General features: G+C 39.0%; 1 protein-coding gene across 2 annotated transcripts in view; it reads left to right on the forward strand.

Moving 5' to 3' along the window:
• FMO5 (flavin containing dimethylaniline monoxygenase 5) overlaps positions 1–17104 on the forward strand; it is a 39298-nt gene that overhangs the window by 17837 nt on the left and 4357 nt on the right. For both annotated transcript variants that reach the window (XM_001496025.7, XM_005610218.4), the window contains exons 6-7: positions 2333–2532; positions 5911–6263. In XM_001496025.7, the coding sequence (XP_001496075.2) occupies positions 2333–2532; positions 5911–6263 (553 nt within the window). The remainder of the gene's footprint in view (positions 1–2332; positions 2533–5910; positions 6264–17104) is intronic.

A 17104-nucleotide genomic window follows, 5' to 3' on the forward strand; every position in this document is an offset into this window, starting at 1 on the left:
ACTCCATTAAATAACGCTTCCTAGTACTACCCCATTTATCATCACAAAAGTGATTTCATATGTTACTCTGTGAATTAATTCATCAAGCACTTATCAGGAAGTAGAAACATAAATAAGAAAGGGTAAAACTGTCTATAGGTGTTATGATAGAAGAATGTGCAAGGTATGTGGTGGGGACCCACAGCATGAGCCTTCTTTAACATCATTGGCTCGTCCAGTGGCCAGTTATAAGGGAGCTGGGCCTTACCTGCATTGTGGAATTGTGGATTGCCAAAGAACAAAGCAGCCAGAAGCAAAGGAGATAAGGTGGTTGTGTCTAAGAAAGCCTGGGAAAACTCATAGCAAAACTGTGTCTACATAGCAAGGGGCCAGCACCATCACACCACTAATACAAGCTGAAGAAACTCAGTTGCTGGGTTCTAACTTTTTGCTTTACATATTAAGTTGTATTTATGAGAAGTTGTTTGTAAATCAAAAATTTTAAATGAATCTGTAAATTTCAGTTTATCAAGGAAGTTTTGGTATAATAATTCTTGTGGTATAATACTTTTGTGAAGAGAAAACATCCTTCTCTTGTAAAACAATTTTCCTTGCATTTTTTCCCTATAAATCCAGATTTGTAAATATGCTGTTTGCTTAAAACAAACTATAGATGGAAAACTGAAATAAGATGTACGATGCCATTAAGCACTTATCAAGTGTTTACTATATGCCACACCTTTTACAAAAACAATATTTAATCCTCACAACAGTCTTGTGATGTATTATTACTATTTATACATAGAGAACCTTTTAATTGAGGCTCTGAATATCTATATTACTCATATACTTATGTAACAAAGATCATGCATGCTCTTTTACTGTGACATGTAATAGTGCTTAATTATGATAGTGCTTACGGTCACCAGCAGTGACAATATATGAAGGAAGTATTTGATTATCCCTCTGTAGAAAGGCCACCTTTTCACACGAGAGCTTAGACAGAAGACCTTAAAGCAATGTACTTAGAAACCTTACAACTCTGGAAACTATCTCTAGAGAGATTTGTAGTGTAGACAAAGTGATACTTTTGCCCGATAATTGAATATCAAACATTTATTAGTTCTGAACGTGGATGTTAGCCAGCAGAGAACATAGAAAGACTGACCAGCTTCCTGTTATTATTCTACTAGCAATCTTCAGTTTTTCCATTAAATAGGCAATGGAACATTTCTTAAGCACAGGCTTTTGGAGTCAGACCTGGGTTGGAAATTCAGCTCTGCCCCTTACTAGCTATATGATCTCAGGCAAATTATTCATCTTCTCCATGCCTCTTGTCCATAAAATGGGGATAATAATACCTACCTCAAGAGGTTGTTGTATTGATTAAATAAGAATATAGATAAAGGACCTAGCACAGTGACTTATAGCTCGCAATTCTCAATAAATGGAAGTGATGATGATGATGTGTTGAAGAGACTAAAAGATGTGTATGTTATATCTCCCACCCTGGAGAAAACACGTTTGGAAAGACAGAAAATAAGAGTGTAAAAAGTTTAATATCAATATAAGTGATAAGCTTTTTGTAATAACGCAATGACAAAAGCAAAAAAACCTGAGGGTTTTGGCTTCAGTGACCTCCAGTTGTTTCAGCTTTACCATTCCATGATTTTATTTTATTTATTTTTTATTTTTATTTATTTATTTTTTTTGAGGAAGATTAGCCCTGAGCCAACATCTACTACCAGTCCTCCTCTTTTCGCTGAGGAAGACTGGCCCTGAGCTAACATCCGTGCCCATCTTCCTCTACTTTATATGTGGGACACCTACCACAGCATGGCTTGCCAAGCAGTGCCATGTCCCCACCCAGGATCCGAACCAGCGAACCCTGGGCCGCTGAAGCGGAACGTGCGCACTTAACCGCTGTGCCACCGGGCCCGACCCCATTCCATGATTTTAAATCGGCCACACAAGTGATATGTGCTAGAGAAATTCAGAGGAGGGAGAAAAAATTGTGAGTCAGAACAGTCAGTGGTGTCTTCATGGAGGAGGCAGAATTGATCTGGATCTTAAAAATAAATAGGCTTTGGAGAATTAAAAGAATAGGGGGCTTTTCAGAGAGGCATAATGACATTAAATAGAAATGCAGTGGTGGTTCATAGTAAGACATATTCTTGGTCAGTGAATACACCAATTTAGTGTTTGAGAAGGAAAATAGCAGAAATAAAAAAAGATTGTGCAGGGACTAAAAGGTCAGACTAACGAGTTTAAACTTAATCTTGAAGAAAATGGGATTTTTTAAAGGATTATGAGCCAGAGAATGGTAAAGCAAAGTTTTTTCCTTGTGCCCCAGGTTTTCATCAGCACCAGGAGAGGGGCTTGGATCCTGAGTCGAGTAGGAGACTATGGATATCCTTTGGATGTGTCATCCTTATCTCGATTTCAACATTTTTTGACAAAGATTTGTAGTCAATCTTTAGTAAACACATATTTGGAAAATAAAATGAACCAAAGGTTTGACCATGAACTGTATGGCCTAAAGCCTAAACACAGGTATGTTCCCAGGGTGGGAGTGGGGAGAGAATGGCCAAGGCACAGGAATAAGGACTGTTCACATAGGCTGCTAGTCGAGCTATCTCTACAAGTACGTTAAGAAAATCCACAGAAACTGAGACCACAGTTCCACCTTGCCCCCCTAGAAGTCCAAGATCTACTGGTCTGTAATCTTTGGTGTATGATTCTGCTTGGTGTTAACCATTTTGTCATTCCCCCAGGTACTAGTTGTTTTTACATGATGCCCAAAAACAACAACAAAATGAAAGTAGGGAGCAATGCGTTATTCATTCGTTCATCCACCAAACATTGAGCCCCTCTTATGAGCCAAGCATTATACAGGACATGAGAATACAGAGTAAAGACCTACTAGTAATAGTAATACAAATAGTAACACCTTCCTTTTTTGAGGACTTCACACAAGACAAGCACAATGCTAAATGAGTTTCATGCTGTATCTCATTTAATTCTCACAACAGCCCTGTATGTTGGTGTATTATCTCCATTTTGCAGATATAAAAATAAGTTGACAATTAGAGAAACTGAGTTGCCCAAGATCACACAAGTAATAAATAGCAGATTCAAGAAATGGATCTGACCTTAAATACTCTAATGAGAAGACAGACAAATACAATATGATAAAGAAATGCATAGAGTGCTATAAGTGTATGAAGGATGGTAGTTCTCGTCAAGGCAAGGAGGTAGACTGCGAAAGCATTTCTAGAGGTGATGTTAAATGCCTTTTTCCCTCCAACTCTTTTTTATTTATTTTTTTATTGTTTTGTGAGGAAGATTGGCCCTGAGCTAACATCGTTGCCAATCTTCCTCTTTTTGTTTGAGGAAGATTGTCACTAAGCTAGCATCTGTGCCCATCTTCCTCTACTTTATGTGGGATGCCACCACAGCATGGCTTGACCAGTGGTGCTAGGTGCACGCCCAGGATCCGAACTGGCAAACCCCGGGCCGCCAAAGTGGAGTATGAGAACTTAACCACTACACCACCAGGCCAGCCTCCAACTTTTTATTTTTTTAAGTGTTCATATTTACTTACTACAAAATAGTAAGTACAATGAGCACTCATATACCCCTTGCTCAGATTCACCTAATAACAGTTTACTCTATTTGCTTTCTCTCTCTCTCAAGATAGATAGATCCATACATATATACATACAAACATAAATACATACATCTTTTTTTCTGAACCATTTGAGAGTAAGTTGCAGTCATTAAGACACTTCACCCTAAATTCTTCAGCATATACTGCCTAAGAAAAGGGTGTTCTCCTACATAAATATAATACAGTTAGCACACTTGGGAAATTTAACATTGATAAAATACCATTATCTAATATATTGCATATTCAAATTTCCCAAGTTATTCCAATATTATTTTTTATAGCTTTCTTATTTTTAAATCCAAGATCCTGTCACGTATTACACTATTGATTGCATTTAGTTGTCATATCTCTTTAATCTGAAATAATTCTCCATTTTTTGGACATGGACATTTTTTTTTTTTAAGAATCCAAGCCAATTGTTTTCCAGAAAGTCTCTAAATTAGGACTTGCATAGTTGTTCTTCCTTTATTATATTCCAGTTAAACATTTTTAGCACAAATATTTATAGGTTATGTTGTGCCTTCCTGGTGGATCATATCAGGAGCCAATGATATCAGTTAATCCCCTATTAATGATGTTTGATCACTTGGAAAAACTGATATCTACCAGTTTTCTCCTTTTTAAAGAAATTTTCTCCTTTGAAATTAATCAGTAGGGTGCTACTTTAGGAATGTGCTTCCCAACAACCTTTCACCCATTTATTTCACCTGATTATGGAAATTGTAGCATATATAACTTTGGTGATTATAAAATAAATTATGTGGCTATATGGAATAACAGAAGACAGTCAAACGAATAGGGTAAGGAAGTAGCATTCTAATTGTAAGTACAAGATCTTGGAATAGCAAAAAAATACATTATGCTCTGGGACCTGCACACAGTCTGGTTTGGCTGTACTATATGGCAAAGATGGAAGAGTGACTGAGTACATCTCCAGGTTTATTGTGCAGGTACATGAAAACTTTCGTATGCTCTGCTAAATAAAAAGTTTGGAATGAAGACAGTCCAGAGCTATTGAAAGATTTTAAGCAAGTGAGTGACATAATAATAAATACATTTTGGAACAACCACTCTAAAAATGATGTAGAAGATAGACTGAAGGGGGTTGGAGCAGGAGGCCCTAAAGACAATTGTAATAGTTCAGGTGAGATAGAGAATAGATAGAACTATTTTGAGGATGTTAGAGGAGAAAGGGAAAAGCTTTGGTGGCTAGATGTAAGACTCACAGTCTTATGGCTTGGGCACCTATATGGATGGTGGTGCTGTTAGTGAAAAGGAGTAAACTTGGAGAGAAAGAAGAAATCATGAGGTCAGAATGAGAACAGAATCTGTACCTAAAGGTTAGTGTCAAAGCATCAATAAATGCAGCAAACTAGTAATAGTTGTTTAAACATGTATTGTTCTTAAGGTTAGGCCAGCTCTGTCTGAACACAATGAGCTGAGGATTCTCAGAGCCTATTAACTTAGGATGCAAGGATTCAGACTGCTTTTTAGAAAGGACCAAGACACTGGAAACCCTGCCTTATTTTTTTGGCATCCTTATCCTGTGCTGTCTCTAGGAAATACTACCTAACAGGCCCAGAGTATCCCAAAAGAGTTCATAGAAAACCATTTTGATATAAATTCTAAAATCCTAGGCTGTGTAACCTTGGGCAAGCCACTTATCTTCTTTAGACCTCAGTTTCCTCATTTATAAAAGCTGGATGATGACACCTGTCCTGCTTCCTTCATTGGGTTTGTGTGAGACTCAAATAAGTTAATGTATGTAACATCAATTTATAACCATAAATTACTATACACATGTAATTTATTATACAGTTTGGAAAATGATGGTCTAAGTCTAGCTCTTAGGCCTTTGAAACTGGAAATGAGGCTCAACAGAATGCTGATAGTCCAGTTCTATAGACTTCTTCATATATGGATAGAAACCATTGTCCTGTAGCTTTATCATATCACTGAGAACATTACTATTCCTTGAGAAAGCATACATGCACTTTTCAAATAATACCATTCTTCCTTCACTTCTCTAATATCTTCCCTTTAAATGCCATCCGGGATCCAACTCCTGCTCTTGAGACCCTGATCTGTGCCAAGCTTTAATACATTAGACCTTTCCCAAATTTCCGGATAGACTAAGAGGGAGCCATTGGCATATTGTTTATCCACCTCTATCAAAGTAGAGTTTTATTTACATGTTACTGATTTCTCTCTCTCTCATAATCTCTCTCATTTCTTCTTTTGGTCTTGATCATCACTCACAGAGCTCTGAGTCAGCATCCAACAATAAATGATAACCTGCCAAATCGTATAATTTCTGGCATGGTGAAGGTGAAAGGAAATGTGAAGGAATTTACAGAGACAGCTGCCATATTTGAAGATGGCTCCCGGGAGGATGATATTGATGCTGTTATCTTTGCCACAGGCTATAGCTTTGCCTTTCCTTTTCTTGAAGATTCTGTCAAAGTAGTCAAAAACAAGGTATCCCTGTATAAAAAGGTCTTCCCCCCTGACTTGGAGAAGCCAACTCTTGCAATCATAGGCTTGATCCAACCCCTGGGTGCCATTATGCCCATCTCAGAGCTCCAAGGACGCTGGGCCACTCAAGTATTTAAAGGTAAGTAACCATGCAAGTTGACTGCTGAATTACTTGGTGGTATGTTTGATTATGTTTATGTTCTTGCTTTTTTTTTTTCTTTTCCTTTGATGTCTTCCTCTTTTTTTTTTTTATTAATGTTATGGTAGATTACAACCTTGTGAGATTTCAGTTGTACATTATTGTTAGTCATGTTGTGGGTACACCTCCTCCCCCTTTGTGCCCTCCCCCCACCCCCACCTCCCCTTTTCCCTGGTAACCACCGATCAGATCTCCTTGTCAATATGTTAACTTCCACCTATGAGTGGAGTCATATAGAGTTCGTCTTTCTCTGACTGGCTTATTTTGCTTAACATAATACCCTCGAGGTCCATCCACGTTGCTGCGAATGGGCCAATTTTGTCTTTTTTTATGGCTGAGTAGTATTCCATTGTGTATATATACCATATCTTCTTTATCCAATCATCAGTTTCTGGGCATGTAGGTTGGTTCCACGTCTTGGCTATTGTAAATAATGCTGCGATGAACATAGGGGTGCAAGGGACTCTTGGGATTTCTGATTTCAGGTTCTTAGGATAGATACCCAGTAATGGGATGGCTGGGTCATAGGGTATTTCTATTTTTAACTTTTTGAGAAATCTCCATACTGTTTTCCATAGTGGCTGTACCAGTTTGCATTCCCACCAACAGTGTATGAGGGTTCCTTTTTCTCCACAACCTCTCCAACATTTGTCGCTCTTGGTTTTGGATGTTTTTGCCAATCTAATGGGTGTAAGGTGATATCTTAGTGTAGTTTTGATTTGCATTTCCCTGATGATTAGCAATGATGAACATCTTTTCATGTGTCTATTGGCCATATTTATATCTTCTTTTGAGAAATGTCTGTTCATGTCCTCTGCCCATTTTTTGATCGGGTTGTTTGTTTTTTTGTTGTTAAGCCATGTGAGTTTTTTGTATATTATGGAGATTAACCCTTTGTCGGATAAGTGGCTTGTAAATATTTTTTCCCAATTAGTGAGCTGTTTTTTTTGTTTCAATCCTGTTTTCCCTTGCCTTGAAGAAGCTCTTTAGTCTGATGAAGTCCCATTTGTTTATTCTTTCTATTGTTTCCCTCAACTGAGGAGTTATAGTGTCCGAAAAGATTCTTTTGAAACTTATGTCAAAGAGTGTACTGCCTATATTCTCTTCTAGAAGACTTATTGTTTCCAGCCTAATCTTTAGGTCTTTGATCCATTTTGAGTTTATTTTGGTGTGTGGTGAAAAAGAATGGTCAATTTTCAATCTTTTGCATGTGGCTGTCCAGTTTTCCCAGCACCATTTGTTGAAGAGACTTTCTTTTCTCCATTGTAGGCCCTCTGCTCCTTTGTCGAAGATTAGCTGTCCATAGATGTGTGGTTTTATCTCTGGGCTTTCCATTCTGTTCCATTGATCTGTGGACCTGTTTTTGTACCAGTACCATGCTGTTTTGATCACTGTAGCTTTGTAGTATGTTTTGAAATCGGGGATTGTGATTCCGCCGGCTTTGTTTTTCTTGCTCAGGATTGCTTTAGCAATTCACGGTCTTTTGTTGCCCCATATGAATTTTAGGATTCTTTGTTCAATTTCTGTGAAGAATGTTCTTGGGATTCTGATTGGGATAGCATTGAATGTGTAGATTGCTTTAGGTAGAATGGACATTTTAACTATGTTTATTCTTCCAATCCATGTGCATGGAATGTCTTTCCATCTCTTTATGTCGTCGTCAATTTCTTTCAAGAAAGTCTTGTAGTTTTCATTGTATAGATCCTTCACTTCCTTGGTTAAGTTTATCCCAAGGTATTTTATTCTTTTTGTTGCGATTGTGAATGGGATTGAGTTCTTGAGTTCTTGAGTTCTTTTTCTGTTAGTTCATTGTTAGTGTATAGAAATGCTACTGATTTATGTATGTTGATTTTATACCCTGCTACTTTGCTGTAGTTGTTGATTATTTCTAATAGTTTTTCTATGGATTCTTTGGGGTTTTCTATATATAAGATCATGTCATCTGCAAACAGCGAGAGTTTTACTTCTTCATTACCTATTTGGATTCCTTTTATTTCTTTTTCCTGCCGAATTGCTCTGGCCAACACCTCCAGTACTATGTTGAATAGGAGTGGTGAAAGTGGGCACCCTTGTCTTGTTCCTGTCCTCAGAGGGATGGCTTTCAGTTTTTGTCCATTGAGTATGATGTTGGCTGTGGGTCTGTCATATATGGCCTTTATTATGTTGAGGTACTTTCCTTCTATACCCATTTTATTGAGGGTTTTTATCATAAATGGGTGTTGGATCTTGTTGAATGCTTTCTCTGCATCTATTGAGATGATCATGTGGTTTTTGTTTTTCATTTTGTTGATGTAGTGTATCACGTTGATTGACTTGCGGATGTTGAACCATCCCTGTGTCCCTGGTATAAATCCCACTTGATCATGGTGTATAATCTTTTTCATGTATTGCTGTATTCGATTTGCCAGAATTTTGTTGAGGATTTTTGCATCTATGTTCATCAGTGATATTGGCCTGTAGTTCTCCTTCTTTGTGTTGTCCTTGTCAGGTTTGGGGATCAGAGTGATGTTGGCTTCATAGAATGTGTTAGGGAGTACTCCATCTTCCTCAATTTTCTGCAATAGTTTGAGAAGAATAGGTATTAAGTCTTCTTTGAATGTTTGGTAGAATTCTCCAGTGAAGCCGTCTGGTCCTGGACTCTTATTTTTGGGGAGGTTTTTGATTACTGTTTCTATTTCCTTACTTGTGATTGGCCTATTCAGATTCTCCATTTCTTCCTGATTCAGTTTGGGGAAGTTGTAGGAGTCTAGGAAGTTGTCCAGTTCTTCCAGGTTGTTCAATTTGTTGGCATATAGTTTTTCATAGTATTCTCTTATGATCCCTTGTATTTCATTGGTATCTGTTGTGATTTCTCCTCTCTCATTCCTAATTTTATTTATTCGAGATTTCTCTCTTCTTTTCTTGGTGAGTCTGGCTAAAGGTTTGTCGAATTTGTTAATTTTTTCGAAGAACCAACTCTTTGTTTCATTGATCCTTTCTACTGTCTTTTTTGTTTCAATATCGTTTATTTCTGCTCTTATTTTTATTATTTCCCTCCTTCTACTGACTCTGGGCTTTGTTTGTTCTTCTTTTTCTAGTTCTGTTAGGTGTCATTTGAGGTTGCTTATGTGAGCTTTTTCTTGTTTAGTGAGGTGAGCCTGTATTGCGATGAATTTCCCTCTTAGGACTGCTTTTGCTGCATCCCAAATGATTTGGTATGTCGTGTTCTCATTTTCATTTGTCTCCAGATAATATTTGATTTCTTCAATAATCCATTGTTTGTTCAGAAGTGTATTGTTTAGTCTCCACATTTTTGCACCTTTCTCTGCTTTTTTATTGTAGTTGATTTCTAGTTTCATAGCATTATGATCAGAAAAGATGCTTGATATTATTTCAACTTTCTTGTATTTATTGATGTTGGCTTTGTTTCCCAAAATATGGTCAATCCTTGAGAATGTTCCATGTGCACTTGAGAAGAATGTGTAACCTGCTGTTTTTGGATGAAGTGTTCTATATATATCTATTAAGACCATCTGGTCTAATTTTTCATTTAATTCTATTATTTCCTTGTTGACTTTCTGTCTGGATGTTCTGTCCATTGGTGTTAATGGTGTGTTGAGGTCCCCTACTATTATTGTATTGTTGTTGATGTCTTCTTTTAGTTCTGTTAAGAGTCGCTTTACAAATTTTGGTGCTTCTGTGTTGGGTGCGTATATATTTATAAGTATTATGTCTTCTTGGTGGAGAGTCCCTTTTATCATTATGTATTGTCCCTCTTTGTCTTTCTTTATCTGTTTTGCTTTGAAGTCTACCTTGTCTGATATTAGTATAGCAACACCTGCTTTCTTTTGTTCATTATTAGCTTGGAGTATTGTTCTCCATCCCTTCACTCTGAGTCTGTGTTTGTTTTTGGGGCTGAGGTGTGTTTCCTGGAGGCAGCGTATTGTTGGGTCTTGTTCTTTGATCCATCCTGCCACTCTGTGTCTTTTGATTGGGGAGTTCAATCCATTTACTTTTAGAGTGATTATTGAGATGTGGGGGCCTACCACTACCATTTTATGTCTTGTTTTCTGGTTTTCTTCAATTTCCTTTGTTTCTCGTCCCATGGTTTAATCTGTTCTGATGAAGAGCTGCTACTCTCTGTTGTTGTCCTTCTACTTATCTCCTCTGCTCTTGGTTTTGTAGCCCCTTTCCTTTTTTTGATTTTTCAGGAATGAGGGTTTTCCTGAGGATTTCCTGAAGAGGAGGTTTTGTGGCAATGAACTCCCTTAATTTTTGTTTATCTGGGAAAGTTGTTATTTCTCCATCGTATTTGAAGGATATTTTCGCTGGGTAGAGAATTCTCGGCTGTAGGTTTTTGTCCTTCAGATTTTTGAATATATCATTCCACTCTCTTCTAGCCTGTAAAGTTTCTGCTGAGAAATCTGCTGATAGCCTGATGTGGGTTCCTTTGTAGGTTAGTTTCTTTTGCCTGGCTGTCCTTAGTATTTTCTCCTTGTCTTTGACTTTTGCTAGCTTCACTACTATATGCCGTGGGGTTGGTCTTCTTGCATTGATAAAGTTTGGAGATCTATTGGCTTCTGTCACCTGAAGATCCATCTCTCTCACCAGATTTGGGAAGTTCTCAGCCATTATTTCTTTGAATAGGCTTTCTGCCCCTTTCTCCTTCTCTTCTCCCTCTGATATACCTATAATCCTTACGTTGCATCTCCTAATTGTGTCTGATAATTCTCGGAGAGTTTCTTCATTTCTTTTTAGTCTTACTTCTCTCTCCTCCTCTGCCTGCAGCATTTCTATATTCCTATCTTCCAAATTGCTAATTCTTTCCTCCATATTATCAGCCCTACTGTTCAGTGCATCTAGATTTTTCTTAATCTCCTCTATTGTGTTCTTCATTTCCAGTATTTCTGTTTGGTTCTTCTTTATCGTATCAAACTCTTTTGTGACATAGCTCCTGAACTCATTGAGTTGTCTATCTGAATTCTCTCTTAACTCATTGAGTATTTTAATGATGGCTGTTTTGAAGTCATCATCATTTAGGTTATATATTTCATTTTCTTTGGGATTGTTGTCTGTGTATTTGTTGTTTTCCTTCTGTTCTGGAGATTTAATGTATTTTTTCATATTGCTTGATGTTGTAGATTTGTGCCTCCGCATAGAGATAGAGATTAGTTGCTCCTTCCACTTGTTACTGCTGGTGTGGTGGGGGAGCAGCTGTTTATACTGCACCAACCAGGAACCCTATCCGCAGTTGCTAACTGGGCCTGGGCCCCTCCTTGTAGTCACAGTGGTCCTTTGGATTCCCTCTTCTGCCATGGGGACCGTCACGGGGGTGCTTCAGGCTGCTGGTGCCTACTGTTGCAGCCCACCTAGACGTGCTCCCTCCTTGGGGTCTGCAACGGTGTTATGGGCTTTTCCAGCAGCCAGGGGTAGGATCACTTATATTTGCTGCTCCGTCACTGTCGGCACCCACAAAATCTCACTTGTCCACTATGGGTCGCAGCAGAGCTATTGGCATCTTCTATAGTCTGTGGTTAGCTCACCTAGCTATGCTACTTTTGTCCCAGGGTCTTCCAGCCTTGTGGCTGCTGGATGGGTGCTCTCTACTAGTGCTGTACAGAGGTTTTCGCTGAGGCTTCTGTGAGCCTGTAGGGTTTCCCCCTAGGCTACGGAGCTGGGTCGCTGGAACTCCACCCAGCCCCAGTCCTGTTCCCCAGGAACTCAGGGAGCCCTTTGCCCTGACTGGGGGATAGCTGGAGATCCTGATTTCAGTGGTAGCTGGTTACCTGCTGCCCTGCCTGATATTCTCCTCTCCGGGACCCTCCCGGTGTTGTGGATGCTGGGCATGGCCCCTCCGCTAATAGCAGACAGAGAGTTTTGTCTGCTGCCCGGGCGGAACTCTGGAACTTTCCCCCTGGGCCACGGAGCCGGCCTCTGGAGCTTCACCCAGCCCCAGTCCTCTCCGAGATCTCCGGCAATCCCTTGCCTGGCCATGCAGGTAGTGGCAGCCCGGGGGCTGCCACGCCCTCTGTGATTCTCTCTGGGACCCTCCGGGCACAGTGGACACCAGGCGGGATCTCCCCGCCAATGGCGGGGCGAGACTCTCCCCACGGGCTCAAGTGTGTAACTCTAGAGTTTCCCTCTGCGTTTAGGAGTAATTGCGGGGGGTTTAGGTAGGGTTCTGGTCACCTGTTTCCACTGTCGCTCCTCTGGTGTGTGCTCACTCCTGCCCTAGGTGTGTGTTGATCTTCTGGGGGCGTCCGTTGGAAGAAAGCCGCTTGCAGGTACTAGGCTGTTCAGTCGGGGTCAGAGAGTTTTCACTTATCTCCACGTCCTCCCGGAGGGAAGTCCGTCCGCCTTCCGATGTATAGTCACATGGGTCTCTCAGACATCCTGAGATGCTATCTCTATGTTCTTGCTTTTAAATAGCTGAGATAATATATATGGTTGTAACAGTGTCTGGCACAAAATTAGTGCTCAAAAATTAATTTTTGAGTGAATATAAAGTAGTAATTTATAACGATGGACATATATTGGAATTTGCTGAGAAATTTACCCCAAGTAGGCATGCTTTTCCTGGTGGTGTTTATTTAATAAATCTTGGGTGGGGCAATCATAAGATCTTTAAGAAAATAGTTCCCCAGATGATTTCAGTGTGCACTCCAGAGTAGAAGACACTCATCTAGATTTTAGACAACTGATATAAATTTATGAAGCAAAAGAATTTCACCTTCTTGCATTATAAAGAAAGTCAAATATAGAAATTGTGTGATTTGATTTCAGCCAAAAATTGAGACCTGGTTAAAGACTAGTCAAGAATGTAGAAGATTCAACCTCTCAGATTTTCACTTTCCACTCTTTATATTCCCGCTTTTAGTTTTGGCTAGGAGAACACGAGAAAAAACTTTAGGGTTTGGAATAGTAGGCTCAATATGAGGCAGGAGAATGGTATGGCTTCCAAAAGGCTTGATTATATCCAGCATAGTTAAAAAAATTATAATGTCTTAGAACTTACAGTTCTCCTTCTCTAAACTGGTCAGACCACACCAAAAGACATATTGTAAAAGTGACACTGGAGTGCATTAAAAGGAGAGAGATTAAGAATGGTTAAGGGATTTGAAAATGTGCCATTTGAAATAGAACTGAAGGAGCTAGAGAGGTTTAGTCTAGAGAAGATAAGATTCAGGGAATATGACAGTTCCCTTCCACTATTTGAAGAGAGATGCTATGTCAGACGGATTTGATTTGCTCAGTATCACTTCAAAGGGTTGAACAGAACAAAGGAGTGAAACTTTGAGGGTTGCATGATATCAGCTAAACATTAAAAACATTTTTCTATCAGCCAGTGCCATTTCAGGATGGAAGGGGCTGCCTCTGAAATTAAAGAACCCAAGCAGAATAGGAAAAGGATGAAAATGGCTGGATGGCCATCTGGCCAGGGTCATATGGAGTAGATTCAAGCCTCTGAATAGGGAGAAATCAGATGACCTTCAAGGTTTCTTTTAATGAAGAAATTCTTTTATTCTATAGTTGTTATAATAAAATTTGCTAGCATTACTAATGTTTAATTAAAACTATTCAGAGTTTTTCTTGGCATCATAGCTTCCTCTTCCCTAGTAAATGTCCCCATGGTAGCAGAGAAAAAAGAAGCAAGGTGTTAGAATTGATAGATCAAAAACCTTTCCAAATTTCCCCAAAATTGTATCATTTCTTAATTCCTTTTAGTTTTACCCAGTAGATCATGTACTCCTTGAAGAGCACTGGACCAGCAATCAAATGCAAGTAACCCAGTAAGTTGGTTTAATTCCAGTCACATTAAATAGGTCTTTCAATTAGGTCAATTAAGTAAGGGGGAAAAGTTGCATTAAAATAGGCCACAGCATCTTAGTACTATACTTTAAACAACTGAGACTTTGCCAGGACTAAGTTAACTGTTAGGAACAGAGAAAATGAGTATGTGAAAGAGTCTGCATTACAGCTATGGAATTAGGGGGTTTTAGGAGAAATGCACCAAAAGCCCAGCCTCCTATGCTGGCAGAAGCCTAGTACTAATTCCTCCAGCTTTTTTTTTAACACCTAGAAGGAAGGAATCATCAGAAGGTTCCCTACATCTTTATCAAACTTCCAACAGGAACCCTGAGTTTTTGGTTCTACCCATAGCCCTCCTGTCTACCTACAAAATTCTTGCCTTTCTCATCCCTGAATTCTACCCTCTCTCGGCCAATTTTAAACCCTTAGGATTAGATAGTTTATTCCATTCTTTCATGCCTGTACAACTCAGTCTGTCCAATTCCCTGGTCGGTCCTTTCTCTACAAAGCCCCATTTTCCTTCTTCCTGTGTTCTCTGGAATTACTCTTCTCTTGTCAAGAAAATATTCCACCCTTTCTAGACACTGAACCCACTTCCTTGCCTTAACTGAAATTTAGTTTTCTTTTTTCTTTGCATCTTTTGCTGCCCTCTCAAAACCCAACGGAAGTGTTTTGCTTTTACTTGGCAGCTTTCTTTCCTTGAAAACCATATGAAATTATACCAATTATCTGGATCACAAGAAGGCATTATGTCATAACATGGCATTCAAGTTTCTCCACAAACTGGATGCAGGCTGCTTTTTCAGGCCCATCTTTCAATAGTCTTTACCATACATCCTACAATCTTCTAAATGCCTTGAATGATAAACCCACTAAGCAGCAAACGCAGCAGGAACTCTTGTACCCTGTGCCTTCACTTCCACTATCCTCTTTGCTTGGTATGCCCTCCTTTTACTCCTTATTTGTATAGAAAAAGCCTACGTATATCTCCTCTCTCCCTTAGTAGTAACTGAAAGCTCTTTAAATAAGAGAATAATGCTTATTTGTCTTTGTATTCCAAGCCTAGACTAGTGCCTAGGACAGGGGAGGTATCTAATAAATAACTATTCAAACAAATGCCAGTTTAGCTTCTGAGGTAAATGAAGTTCTAAACTCTACAGTGGAAACTTGTTATCTGAGGATCTCAGTTTATGAATTACTTCAGCCAATTTCTGGCATGTTAAAAAGCGGGGCTGGACTGGAAAAACAGAATGGAAGCCACATCTCTTTTCTCTTTTTACACTTACATGTACAGGGACAAGTCAGGATTATATAGATACAAACTGCCTTAGGCCTGAAAGCAGACTGAAAGACCTAGTTCCATAGAGTTGTAACTCAGGCTCACTTCTTTCCCACTTTGTCTTGTGACCCTTGGAAAATCTCTGAACTTCAGTTCCTCATTGTTGTTCAATGACATTCTTCTGCTAACATCTACCGACCTCTTAGTATGTGCCAGGCCTTCTGCTAGGTGCTGGAGATGCAAATATGACCAAGCAGAAAATTCCTGTCTTTATGGAACTCAGAGTCAAGCAAGGAAGATAGACAAGTAAACAGACACTTAATGTGTTCATTCGCTCAGCAAATATTTACTATATCTTAAACAAGTGCTCCAATAGCACTGTAGAGGAGTTGCTATGGGAACAGTGAGGAATAAGGACCCAATTCTTCCTACAACTACAAATCCATTGTAAAGGATGAGTAAGAGTTTACAAAAAGGACTAGGAAATCTTGACCATAACAGAGAAGAGAACAATCTGTAATATTTATGCAAAGTTAGAGAAAAGTGACAGAATAAGCCAAATTTTGAGAACTGCAAGTAGTTCAGAATTCTGGAAGATAAAGTGTTATAGGAACTAAAGAAAATGAAGCTAGAGATATTTATAGAGGCAAAACCAAGAAAAATCCTTGGGTGCCTTGCAAGAAGTTTGCATTCACTGTAGGCAATAGAGAACCATTGAAGGATTTTAATTGGGCGAGGGGGAGTCAAATCAGATTTGTAATTCAGAAGATGTGTTAGAGGGGAGTGAAACAGGAAGTAGATCCATGAAGAGCCTATGACAAAATTCCAATTAAAGCATGCTGAGGGCTTTAAGCCAACATAAAAGAGTAGGAGGAGACAAACTTGAATGAAATTTCACTGGTGAATTTGAAAGGATTTGGTGACGGAATGCATGTTGGAGATGAAAGCAAGAAAAAAATCTGCTCAAGTGCTGTGGCCATTGATTTAAATTGGTAATATGGTGGGGTGGATAAGGAAGGAGGCATAATAACTATGGTAAAAATAATAAGTGTCTGAACAAGAAAACACTGCAAGAACAGTATTAATGAATTAAGAAAGAACTGCATCACAGAGTATTGTATATATCTTTCTATATTCCTATCTATCTATCGAATCTATAGTGGGGTTTTTGTTTGTTTTTTTAATGATTGGCTGCCTCTCACAGGCAAGAAATAGACCTTCTCCTGCATAATGTTTCTAGTTAATAGAAGTAAAAGTTATGGTTGTACTATGAGAAATAATTTGGAAATCAGCTCTCAAAATGTATTCCACAAGCATCTCAAGATTTGTGATTAACCTCAAATGAAGCATTTCAGTGTTTCCTCATTGACTTATGAATATAAGCAATGAGTTCCAAGGCTAAAATGAGAAAACACATGGCAAAGCACAGAAGGCTTTGAGTGTTGAATTTCTCAGTCTCATATTTTAAGAGGGACACCCTAGAATAGTGACTAGAGTGTGCCCAGAGAAGGGCAACCAACACAGCAGAGAGTGTGAAACCTGTTATATGGGGGAACTAGGAGTGTTTAGGCTGATAATGAGAAGACTTAAAGAAGTTATGACAGTTGTTTTCAAATGTCTCAAGGGCTGGTGTTTGTTAAGTTAGACTCCTTGGCTCCAGAAGGCAGAGCTAAGTCTACTGGTGCAAGTTGCATGGAGGCAGATATTGGGGTCA

This window comes from Equus caballus, chromosome 5 (assembly GCF_041296265.1).
Source record: "Equus caballus isolate H_3958 breed thoroughbred chromosome 5, TB-T2T, whole genome shotgun sequence".
NCBI classification, from domain to species: Eukaryota; Metazoa; Chordata; class Mammalia; order Perissodactyla; family Equidae; genus Equus; species Equus caballus.